The sequence below is a fragment of the Eschscholzia californica genome, unplaced genomic scaffold, assembly GCF_041429995.1.
Source record: "Eschscholzia californica isolate CP2 unplaced genomic scaffold, dmEscCali1.0.p SCAF_4, whole genome shotgun sequence".
Taxonomy (NCBI): domain Eukaryota; kingdom Viridiplantae; phylum Streptophyta; class Magnoliopsida; order Ranunculales; family Papaveraceae; genus Eschscholzia; species Eschscholzia californica.
In genome coordinates, this window is record NW_028238461.1 from 55,311,801 (window position 1) to 55,323,678 (window position 11,878).

The 11,878-nt window shown below is 36.4% G+C and overlaps 2 protein-coding genes across 4 annotated transcripts; one reads left to right on the top strand and one right to left on the bottom strand.

Moving 5' to 3' along the window:
* Positions 1–82: 82 nt before the first annotated feature.
* Positions 83–7,387, bottom strand: LOC147546424 (DNA ligase 1-like). 3 transcript variants are annotated; one of them, XR_015239881.1, is made up of 18 exons: positions 6,224–7,387; positions 5,302–5,418; positions 4,948–5,049; positions 4,751–4,864; positions 4,421–4,651; positions 4,245–4,339; positions 3,511–3,598; positions 2,674–2,805; positions 2,369–2,481; positions 1,835–1,936; positions 1,673–1,734; positions 1,504–1,575; positions 1,291–1,364; positions 1,131–1,187; positions 836–913; positions 647–724; positions 382–527; positions 83–281 (listed from the first exon to the last, which is right to left on the bottom strand). XR_015239881.1 is itself a non-coding variant. In XM_086674028.1 (17 exons), exons 1-17 carry the CDS (start codon positions 7,043–7,045, stop codon positions 459–461), a joined length of 2,406 nt encoding a protein of 801 aa, XP_086530154.1. In that variant the 5' UTR covers positions 7,046–7,386; the 3' UTR covers positions 83–458. The 3 variants fall into 3 exon arrangements, 1 of the variants encoding a protein (XP_086530154.1); XR_015239882.1 differs by having other exon boundaries at positions 5,302–5,548; positions 5,989–7,111; XM_086674028.1 differs by having other exon boundaries at positions 83–527; positions 6,224–7,386.
* A 2,432-nt stretch (positions 7,388–9,819) lies between these two features.
* On the top strand, positions 9,820–11,609 carry LOC147546425 (alpha carbonic anhydrase 7-like). Its single transcript, XM_086632770.1, has 7 exons — positions 9,820–9,999; positions 10,110–10,327; positions 10,459–10,568; positions 10,661–10,769; positions 10,974–11,138; positions 11,253–11,306; positions 11,414–11,609. The coding sequence occupies exons 1-7, from the start codon at positions 9,900–9,902 to the stop codon at positions 11,486–11,488; spliced, it is 831 nt and encodes a 276-aa protein (XP_086488896.1). The 5' UTR covers positions 9,820–9,899; the 3' UTR covers positions 11,489–11,609.
* Positions 11,610–11,878: the final 269 nt, after the last annotated feature.

The window sequence follows — 11,878 nt, forward strand, 5'->3', positions numbered from 1 at the left end:
AGAACTAGTCCTAAGCATTAAAATGATGAAGAGTACCCAAAATCTGATACATTTACTGAGACAACAGAAAAAACAAGTCAAATTTCAACAAAACAATATCATTTGATGATCAGTTGCAAAAACAGTACATACAACAAAAACGTATCGTTTATACCAACACACACGTACAGATTTCCAGATAAGTTTCTTACAACGGGAACCAGTTTGATCAAGGCAGTGTAATACTTGTGATTGCCCAATAACTAAGGACGGAGATGTTAAGACATTCACGGAGAAAATCCCTGTTTAAAGCGCCAACCAATTAGCCTTGTTAGGTTAACTATGTGATTATATGTGAGGAACTACTAGACAAGTCAAATGTGAATGCATTTTGGTACTTGCCTAGCATATATAGCTGATTCCACAAACAACATTGCCAATTCAATGCATACGAAAAAGTGATTGAAGTCTGTTTATTGTCAATCATCATCCTCTTCATCTTGGTTGTTCACATGGTTGATCTTTTGAGCACGGTACATATCAGCGACCTGAAAAGGAGTTCAGAGCATCAGCGCCACAATTCAGAGAAAATAAGGTAATATTCATCTTCTAGGTTTTGTACAGACTGATTGGGGAGAAGTGACTGGAATCTCTGATATTGTTTTACCTGATCTGACGATGTTGCTTGCTCTGGGTTCTTGTCCTCTCTGAGACGAAGCAAACGTGGAAACCGAAGGGAGATGCCCTTTTCAAAAAAATAACATATTGACATTAATAGGTATAAGATGCATTCAGAAGAGAAAGAGAGGTAATAAAATAAGCATGCATGGAAGCTCAGTAATGTCAAGCATGTTACCTTATTTGGATCCACAATACCAGCTGCAGCACGATGAACAGGACTAATACTCAAATCTGCAGCTTTAATCTCCCAAACCTGAATGAGGGAAATAATTAAACCCAACCACAGAGCATGCAGAAAAAATAACTATTTTTTTGTTAAAAGTAACAAGATAACAAGCGGAAGAAACAATCAGAATAGTTCAACTGCTTCTAATGTATAAATGAAGATATGGAACAGTAAAAGCCCGAAGATAGGGGTAAGGGTATAGTAGTTATATTAACATAAAGAAAAACAAAGGATAAGTTATTACCTCAGTTGGTTCAAACCATACATCTGGATTAATTGTTTCTGCATATCGGTAGTAAGGCTGGAAATGACAGAAGAATGTCATTTAGAAATTAAACAAGATTCAGAAATATGCATCTTAAATTCAGTTCAAACTGTTCACGGAGGGCAAATAGAAGCGGTACCCTTGGATTAGGAATCACTTTCGGCCGAAGACTTGTAGAACGCTCTTCAAGCATTGCTTCTGAAAATCCAGTGCCTAAACTCACCATACAAACATATAACATGATAAGTTGTTTAGTATTAAAAGGAATGTATTTTTGGTAGTATAGCAACTCCTACTAGTAGGTAACCAAAATTTCAATATCCATTTGCAAGAGTAACATAGAAATGCTTGCCTATTTTGCATATGCTTTGGTACTCGTCATTCTCAGCATCGTAACAAGCAAGAAGAAAGGCTCCATAAACACCTACAGAAGAAAGTTCCACACTTCAAATAGTCTATACCAAAAAAATTGTTTTTATATTGCCTACAAGAAAAGTTTGATAGCTTAATATGGTGGTTACCTGTACGTTTTCCACGACCATGAAATGCAGCTATAGGTACCAAATCTAGTGAGTCTCCAACACTGTATACAAAATATATCAATCTTTATGGAAAAGCCAAAAAATTGAACTGTGAATAAGACCTCATGGATCCTAGCAAAACCAAAGTTATTCACCCTTTACCTGTCCATATAATCCTTTTTCAATTTCAACCAGTTATGTGATCGCTTTGCAGGCTCGTACGTAGCATCTTTATTTAATGTTTTGACAATCAAACCTTCACAGCTGCAAATAAAAAACAAATTAATTATAAACATGATACTTTTTTTTCATTGTTGACCTGCGCTTTATATCTAGTTTCTTGCAATTTCAAGACCAAGTGCTAGTATGATATTTTAAAAGATTGTGCACACTGTAGAGGTAGCATTATAATGTGTAGATATTAACAGTGAGTAATCTTTTCTGGTCAACCTTTCTTTCATTATTCAAAAGTTCTCATTGAACTACATTTCTCATAATGTAAGTAACTCTTGTTACCGAAAGGCAAAACTATTCCAAGCAACTAATCTTTTTCAGGACATGAGTGCAACAACATTCACAGTCAATCATGTATACCGACTGGAGCATTATATATGACGCCACTTTCCTTATCAGCATACTAAGCTTGTAACGAGCGAGATGCATCTTACAATAATATATGGATGCCTTCAGTAATACCTGTCATTAACTGCAGTTTCAAGAAACTTTTGTATTTCTTCAAGATCATTTGAGGTCACTGCTGTCGCAAACTTAAACTCTCCTGGTACTTCCTCGAATGAATTGTAAAGATGCTGCACACATGAGATGCGATTACTTTTTGTGATTCTAGCGTGTAAAGAAAAAATGCGGATACAAAGGTTCGACAAATAAAAATAAGGTCCAGATAATGTGATTAAACCCAAGCTGGGATGAGTTTGAGACCTAATTCAGAGAATGTCAAACCTGCAACGTTTTAACAGTTAAAAAAGAATGACGCATTATACCTCTCTACGGACTTTTAGTTGCTCCTGGAGTAGTGATTGGCCATTGAGATACAAAATATCAAAAGCAAAGATACAAACTCTGACTGTTATGTCGCTCACGATGACACCCTTTCGAGCACGGGTACTAAGGACCTGACAGAAATATATGTATCCATGAGTAGATATTTGGTGTTTAATGATTAACATTAACTATCTTGGTGTGGAGAAAGTAGCAAATCAACAAAAAAAATCTGTAGTAAATATTAACGGAAATGGGTGAATAATTTGTGTTCTAGTGTTTAAAACATTTCTTGTTCAAATCAAAATAGGTCCCCGACTTCATGGCTTTTTGTCTGACAAGAAAACCCAAGTAAACTGTATAAGAGTAGCTAATGAAGCAAGGGTCAACTGTAAATGAGAGGTACTATACAGACATGTTATTGGCTTCTGAACCTAATTCTAAGAAGTTGCGACGGAAATAGAGTTGATCAAACAAACATATAGGTGGGTGAAATAGCTGTAACCAGAAATAGTTAACATGATTAAAGGTTATCAGCATCAATGTTTCATGCATAGTTCAAAAGACACATGTCACAGTAACTGAAATGGTAAACTGACTGATGACTGCCACATTTCCTTTGATTGGTTCAACAAAATGAAACAAGGGCTCTTCTTTTCTCATGGTTCACTTAAATCTCTTCAAACTAGAAGAATGGAAAAATTGTGCAGGTGAAAAACAAATACGAGCAACTTCTGCCTCTACAACCAAAAAACGGGTACCTCATTTTTAGGTAGATATGAACCTAAAATTGCATAATGAACAATCATCAAGTACAGTGATTTGTAGCCATATATTACCTGGAAAGGTAAAATTTTATTCTTTCCGCGATCATAAGCAACTACCTCACCATCCAGAACAAATGATGTTACTGAAGGCTTTTTGAACCTGTATTCTGACATCATGAGTTAACATAACATAATTCTGACTATCTATAAGTTAAGAGCACATAAATATCTTTGGATGAACCAGCAGCACACACAGATTCTTCTTCAGGAAAAGAATATACAGAAAATTCCTTGGGAACACGTGTAACAGTGATGCGCCACATCAAACAGCCCAGGAGCAAATAAAGAAGAAAAAAGAACTAATGTCAACAGGTCAGGCCTACGAACATCAAGCTGTAAATCACTGGATGCTTTTGAAATACGTTCAATTTAGGGAGAAAGGCCTAGAAGAAAATGAACACAGGGAACATTGAGTTGATCTACAATTCTGAAAAGGATTTCGTCACGCTGGTCATCAGTTATTCTTCCTCGAAGATTTCTTCCGGACCTATTTGCCATACGTAACCTGACTCTGATACCAAAATGATGTAGGACAGAAATGGGAAACTGGAATTAAAGAAGAAAATAACTTGATTATAGTATAGATAGACACTAGCATCACACCAGTACAAGCTGGTCATCAGTTATTCTTCCTCGAAGATTTCTTCCTCTATTAGTTTAATAGTAAAATTTAATATTTAAACATGTGAAGTAAACATAGAGCATATCGGTAGTAGCAGAATGATTTTGACTTAAAGCAGTAGTACCTTTCAACTGAATTTACGACATCAGGGAACTTTCCAGTATTTCTTTCTGCATTTCTACTATATATTTCAACTGAACCATCTTCCAGGTAGTGTATCTGCATATAGTGCGAGAAACTATGGCATAAAGGAAATGGCATATCAAAAATGTGTGGGAGGTGATCTAGGAAGTAATCTACCTGAGCACGCTCCCCGTCATATTTGTATTCACAGGTGAACTCTAAATCCTGGAATCTATTCAGGATCTCAGATACACCCTTAGTTGGTTTTGCTAACATGGGTCCAACCGGAACACCTGGTGTGAAGCTACATGTCTCTGGGAGCTTCCAGACGCCATCTTTAAGAAGAGCAGGTATGACTATATCGTAGTTAGGAAGTACAGAGTAAACCTGCTTGATGACTTTTGGAGCCTGAAATACATCAGTATAAATTACTGAAATAAGTCCATTTCCAATTACCAGTGAAAGAACATACTAGATTACAAATGTCATGATCTTTGATCTACTAACTTCTTCAAGAGACGACTGCAATTTTGAAGGTGGAGTTGCACTGTCAGAATACACAGCAGCTTGACCCAAAGCTACTAAGAGAGTCTGCTCCGCCAAACCAATCCTCAACTTTGACTATGAAAACAGTGTAACTGTAGTTCAGGAAGACCAAAGGAGAACCAAATAAATAAATGAATAATAGATTTCTAAGTTAAAACCTGCAGTAGACGAATTATATACTGAGGTTCACAGTCAGTAGCTGCAACAAGAAGTCCTTTGATATGGTTCCTTTTCTTCTCCTGGCTATCTTTTCCTGACTCCTGAAGAAAAGCAGAGCGAAACTGTAGTTTATGGACCTCGTAATACTATTACCAAGTCTGACAACAGTGACAAGGATGAATATGATTAAACACCATAAAATATAGATGGGGAAGCAAATATTGATTTCTTCGTTTTGCAGATATTGGGTTCCAAAAGTATGAAATAACTAAAGAATTTCCGTACAATGCATGTTTAAAACTATGGAGTAAGTGCCATAAATATGATGTAAAATAATGGAAAGAACAACAAACCTTGGCAATGACACGAAATGTATCTAAAACCTTTGTAACAGTTAATGGAGGAGGCTTAAACATCATACTTTGAGATGAACGGCTAGATTTTGCAACAAGACCCAAGTCCCCCAATGTCTACCACAGAAATATCAAGACATTAAGACATGATAAACGAAGAATAAAATTCATAAAACTAACATAATGGAAATTATTGCTCCAATCTCTCATCAATAAAACAACAGGTAACCCACTCAAAAATTTAAAACTACAAATTGTATTTACTTTGGTTAATTTGCTTTGACCACTCTATTTCTCTAAATCAGTAGATGTAGTGCGAATTTGCGTACTTTATAAACATGTCCTGAAAATCAACCTAATTATTTCAACTTCAACCTGGGCCTATTGATCTTATCATATTTAGTGGTGGTAAGGTTCCATCGATTTTATAAACCAAAATCAATTTAAATCTACTGAATTTTTTACTTCATAATGATTTGAACCTACGTTTTAGTCCTAATCGATCACTCCAAAATATTTCAGTCGATGTAGTAAGAGTGTAAGACTGACTTCCTCAGACCTCCCGTACTGTTATAAGATCTAGACCAGAGGTATTACCAGAATGGACCTAGTTAAGTTTAAAGTCAAGGCACGACATAAGATGTCTAGGACATCGTATCGACTTTCCAATTATGGGTTTTAGGTGACAAAGCTCTTTTGGATTCGTAAATTTTGAAGGTCACTGCTAAACTGTTAGTCCATGCAATAGAAGAACAAATTTAGAAATCAGTACTAGGGCTACTAAGAAACCAAACACCATTAAATTGATGAGATGAATAAAACACCAAGAAAGCATCTTTCTTGTAAATGGCTGTCAACTATTAACACTCATACTAATACTGAAGTAATCAAATAACATGATCAGCTGAGAATCTGAGAAAACCTTGAGTTGGGTTTTAATGTGTTCTTCCTTCCTGCCATAAGCTTCAGCTAGCGCCTTAATGATAGAAGAATCTCCAATTCCAAGCTCAATACCTTCGTGTGAAGGAGCAATCTTATTTGCCGAAAGATAAACAACAGAAATCAAATCTGTAGGAGTAGTAGCAATCACAGTACGAAAAACATTAGCAAGAATCTCAGTAATTGTAATTCGACCGGATTCATTAGCAATCAAATCAAAAGCCCTAGCAAGAAACAAAAAAGGAACAGAATCTCCATCTTTCCAATACGTAGCAGATTGTGGTTTGAACTCAGACGCTTTCTTTTTCAAATGCCCAATTTTTTCTTCAAGATTGATTGACTTAGTATCTTCTTTCTTCGCTGTTCTTGGAGTTAATTCTTTGGGTTTAGAGGGAATTTGATCTTTGGGTTTAGAGGGAATTTGATCTTTGGGTTTAGAGGGGATTTGATCTTTGGGTGGTGCTGGCGCTGGCGTTGGGGCATTTTCTTCTTCTAGGGTTTTGGGTTTCTTAGAGGGCGATTGGGCATTTTCTGCTTCTAGGGTTTTAGGTTTCTTGGAGGGAGAAGAAGTTTGAGCTCCTTTCTTCTTAGCAGCTTGTTGACGGGCACTCGCCATAAGGACATCGACGGCCGAACGTTTAGCAGACATTGGAGTAGAAGAATTAGGGTTCCGGTGAGAATCGGAAGAGAAGAAGAGTGATCTGAGTGAGGGTTTGAGAGAGAAAGAGATTAAAGAAGGGGTGGGGAATTTTAGAGAGAGAAAGGGGGTTTTACATAACAAACAATGTGAGCGGAAAGACAACATCAAATTCGTTTATTTAGGGCAGTGGCGGGAGAATCAACGAACTTTGGGGTAAATGTTGATGAGAATGGCGGGAAATGCCATTTTTAGTCTTCTTTAGAGCTGATCTCGACCGTTGATTGAAGGTTTTGTTTTTAAGTGGCAAGTGTTCCGGCAGGGTTCAAGTCTTCTTGCGGAGGGGGTGGGATTTTGGCCCGAAAAACTGGAACCCGCCCACGATCGTTCAAGTCCGAAGGGTCCGTGACAGTCCTTTGCCTGAACGGGTCCGCACTCGCCCGACCGAAAGAGCTTAAGCGGACAGACGCGGGCATAGGTCCTTACCCGGTGATCCGACCGAATCCGTCCGTTTATATAGTCCGCCAGACCAAACCCTTTCGTATCCGTTCATTTGTCCTACCCGTTATACCCGTGCGTCTATATGATTGATTTTAAGCTTTTAGATTTGTAGAGTTAGCTACAACCGTTAGATTTCAAGAAGTTTATGAATAACTTGTTTCTTACTTTAAGGAGAAAGTAACTTAGTTGAGTTATTGCTCCTATATTAAATAAGTACCGACCATACACAATTTTAATAAGTACAAACAAGCAGACACACACACACACACGAATATATACATATTGATCGTCCGATAGTTATAACTAATTCAGTTTCTGACTGTAATGGTAGTTGTGTCGCGATCGGTTGAGTTACCATCCTTAGATGGTGAAGAAGAGTTACCATAATTATCCCAATCAACGAACCGCTGCCTTGGAATGTTATGGTGATTGTTAATATCTTCGGGAATATGTTCATGATATTCCTGCTCCTGGCCATGAAGATTATCTTCATCCACCACACTTACTAGGCTCTGATGCTGCTCATGCTGCTTCATAGTTGACACCATTAACCTTACTCTTCTTGATCCCACAACCATATTTGCTGATACAATTAGAACAAGTACCCATGATAACATCAAGTAGAAGCTACTCATTTTCTTCATTATCACTCAAATTAAGTGATCCTTGAATGAATACAAGTGAAGGATTCTCTTCTCTTATATAGCAAGATTTTAGTTTCTGAAATTATTTTCGATTGTGGGAGTTAACATCCACCAGCAAATATCCATGAGAGTGCTCCAATTCTGATCTCAATTGACATTTTCTTATGTTAATGGAGAATTTTCTAATAATAGAAAATGGTGTAAACAGTAAATATTATCTCCACTTTAGGTATTCACTAATGGGATATCACCACCTTGATCTAATTTTAGGTCCCATTAACAATAATGGGGTTTACTGTTAGATCTTTGTGTGGTATTAATATTTGTTAAAGATACATTGAGGTTAGATGGTAGAAGCTAATGGTATATGAATGCTTGGACGTGAGACTTATATTTGTTCTACGTAGGACTATTCTATTTCTTATCTTCTCCCGGAGTGTCAAGTTCATTGATCCCTGTACTAGTCTTTCTGATAGGTGACTAGAGTTGACATATGACATTCAGTCGAATGTGAGTTTAACTCTGACATGCAAATATATATGATATAAGGACCATGTGGAATTAATTTAAGAAATAGAAATTAAAAGAGGGTAGTTGGGAAAGGGGACTCGAACTCACGCGAGCTAGATAACGGGCAAAGCAAACCACCCGAGTTCTCTCTTTTGTTATGTTGTGTTTTCCCTTTATTCTTATTGTTCTGTTCCTGATTTCAGCCTGGGGTAGCCGCCACCTAGCTCCACCCTTGCGCATATGAATGCACTATTCTATTGCTTACCTTCTCTTAGAATGTGACGTTCATTGATCCCAATACTAGTCTTTCTAATACCTGACTAGAGTTCACATATGACATTCAGCCGAATGTGAGCTTAACTCTGACCCCAACTATGGTTGCGGAGATCTAATTCAAATTAATTAGCACTTATATCTTAGATATTATTGTCATTCAAGATCATGGCTGAAAAATCCAAATATAGGAAAAGACTAGTAATAGAATTGAAGCATCTTCGAGGTAAGTTGAACTTTCTTTTGTTTTGATTTTTCTCGATTAATTTGACAACTTTTCAAACTAAATATCTTGACAAGAGTTCAAACATTTTCGACCATTACTTTCTTCTCGTTTCATATTCATAGTAAGTTAGAACCACTAGGGACGTCATTTTGCCATGGCTCCATGACCTAATATTAATAATGAGAATCTTCCTCGCTGGTGGCTGAAAATTTTAAATGCCATCCTAGGTAAGTATTATTTTTCTTGTCCACGAAGTGGTTTCTACTCCAGAAAAGGAGAAGACACACAAGCTCACAAGTCGGGGTAACCCGACTTTTTGTTTGTTTACATATAGTTTCTCCAAAGATTTAATATTCAATGTACAAATGAAAAACAAGATATATTTTGCTTACTGATTAAGTAGTAAGCTTAAGTTGTTAAAAACTCATTTTGACACCAATACTGACATTTTGGACCGAAAATCATTTTAGCGATCCTCTGGGTTATTACTAGTTTTCACTACGTTTCAAACATTGCTTATATAAGTAAGTAATCGTGAAAAGGCCGCCTTAAATTAAGGGTTATGTTTATATTCTGAAATTGAGGTAAATGGACTTGATTTTTTTTTTTTTCATGAATCTAGATACATTTATCGAACGTGGCTATTACGTTTTATTTTTCACAAATAACAAAAGTAGATAAACGCATTGTGGACGAGTAACAATTTAGACTTTTCTTTTCGAAGTCTTTCATCATCTACCATGAAACGTCAAACCTCTTAACTAATCCTAAGCCGATAACAAGAGCCTAGCACGAAAGAAGCTCATAATTCTTATATAAACCCCATGAGAATCAAATTATTTATACAAGAAGAGATATTCTCTCACCTATGCTCATTGATTCAAATATGAAGAACCTAAACAAATCTTTAATAGCTTACACATTTCTTTTTATGGCTCTGGTATTGAATTTGAATTCAATTACATCGGGTAAGTACTTATCGATCTGGTTTTGATTCTTGTATTTGATAATTTGGTTTTGTTTTATTTAGGTGAAATTGGGGTTAGTCTTTTGATTTCTAACATTGATAATGAAACAGAGGATCCGAAAGAAGATTTTAATTATCTGAAAGGCAGTGACTATGGACCTGACCGGTGGGGAGATTACCGAGGATGGGAACGTTGTAAGAACGGAAAAAAGCAATCTCCCATTGATTTATCACTCGAAAGGGTCATAGTTGTGCCTGAAATAGGGCAACTTAAGAGGAGCTACAAACCTGCAAATGCAACTATCAAAAACAGCGGCCATGATATTAGTGTAAGTTATCATCACTTCATTTTAATTTACCCTTGCCACTGGTTTCCATCTTGAGCATAGTTCCATGGTGACACAACGGTTGTCCATTCATTTATCTGATGTTTGTAAGCATGGTTTATCTATGGTTGCAGATTCAATTTGCAATTGGAACTGCTGGTTCAATTCAGATCAATGACATCACTTACGATCTTGATTCTTGCCACTGGCACTCACCTTCCGAGCACACCATCAATGGCGAAAAGTACTTAATTCCCATCTCTCTCTCTCTCTCTCTCTCTCCAGACATTATGTATGAACCTAGTTAACCTTGGATTGATTTGCTAATATGATCAGATTCGCATTAGAGTTGCATATGGTTCATAAAAATCTAAAACTCAACAACAAGACTGCTGTAATTGGGGAACTGTACAAAACGGGTGAAGGAGATTCATTTCTTAACGAGGTAATTCATGTAGTATTTCGATTTCAATTAAAAACCTAACTCGAAGAACGAGGGACTACAACCCAATTTCATGAGTTAGAACTCAACTTGGCAAGACTCTGACTCAAAAGTTCGCCTTAGAGTTGAGACGGAATTCAGCCGTTCTTAGCCCATTCATAATTACAAAATTCTTGAGATCAAAACCTAAAATTTGTATTGTTTTAGATGGAGGATTATATCAAGGACATAACTGATAGCAACAAGGAAGTGAACATAGGAGTGGTTGATCCAAGGAACATACAGATTGGCGGTAACGAGTATTATAGATACATGGGTTCTCTCACTACTCCTAATTGTACTGAAAATGTTACTTGGATCGTCAACAATAAGGTAATATTATTACTAATACTACACTAATTACTAATTTAATTATGGATTAGCTAATTGAGAAAGAGTTAGTTCCTTAACTTGGCACGACTCTAATGGTTTGAGTTTTATTTTTAGCTGAGATCTGTTTCGGACGAACAAGTGATGTTATTGAGAAAAGCCGTCCGCAAAGTAAGTTGAGAAAATGTAGTTAACTAATTGCATTTTAACTACAGTATAATAATTTAATTGATTGGGAAACATCTTGTTTAATAATTTCATGATGCCATATGATGCAGGATTCCGAGGAAAATGCTAGACCTCTTCAACCACTAAATCTTCGTGTAATTTCCTTATACAGGCCAAAAGCATAATCACCACCATGAACTGGATCAGTAGATCTTATTAAGAATATTTCGAGTGTCATACAAATTATACTTATGTAATCAGTTTATCGATCGATGATTATTATAATAAGGAGCTAGTACTAGTTCATACTTGATGAAATTCAATTATACAACCTAGGTATAAGATTGTGGAATTCAGCCGAGCTCGGCAGTATACGAGTCGAGCTACCTCGGTCCCGATCCACAAATTACAAGAGTAGATTTTTTTTTTTTTTATTTACTTATTAATCTAATATACAAATAAAAAAGTGAAGGTCATTGCTGAAATGTGAGTCCCATACACTAACTAAAAGAACAAATTTAGAGATTGGTTACATACAAGGGCTTCTAAGAAACCAAACACACCATTAAATCATG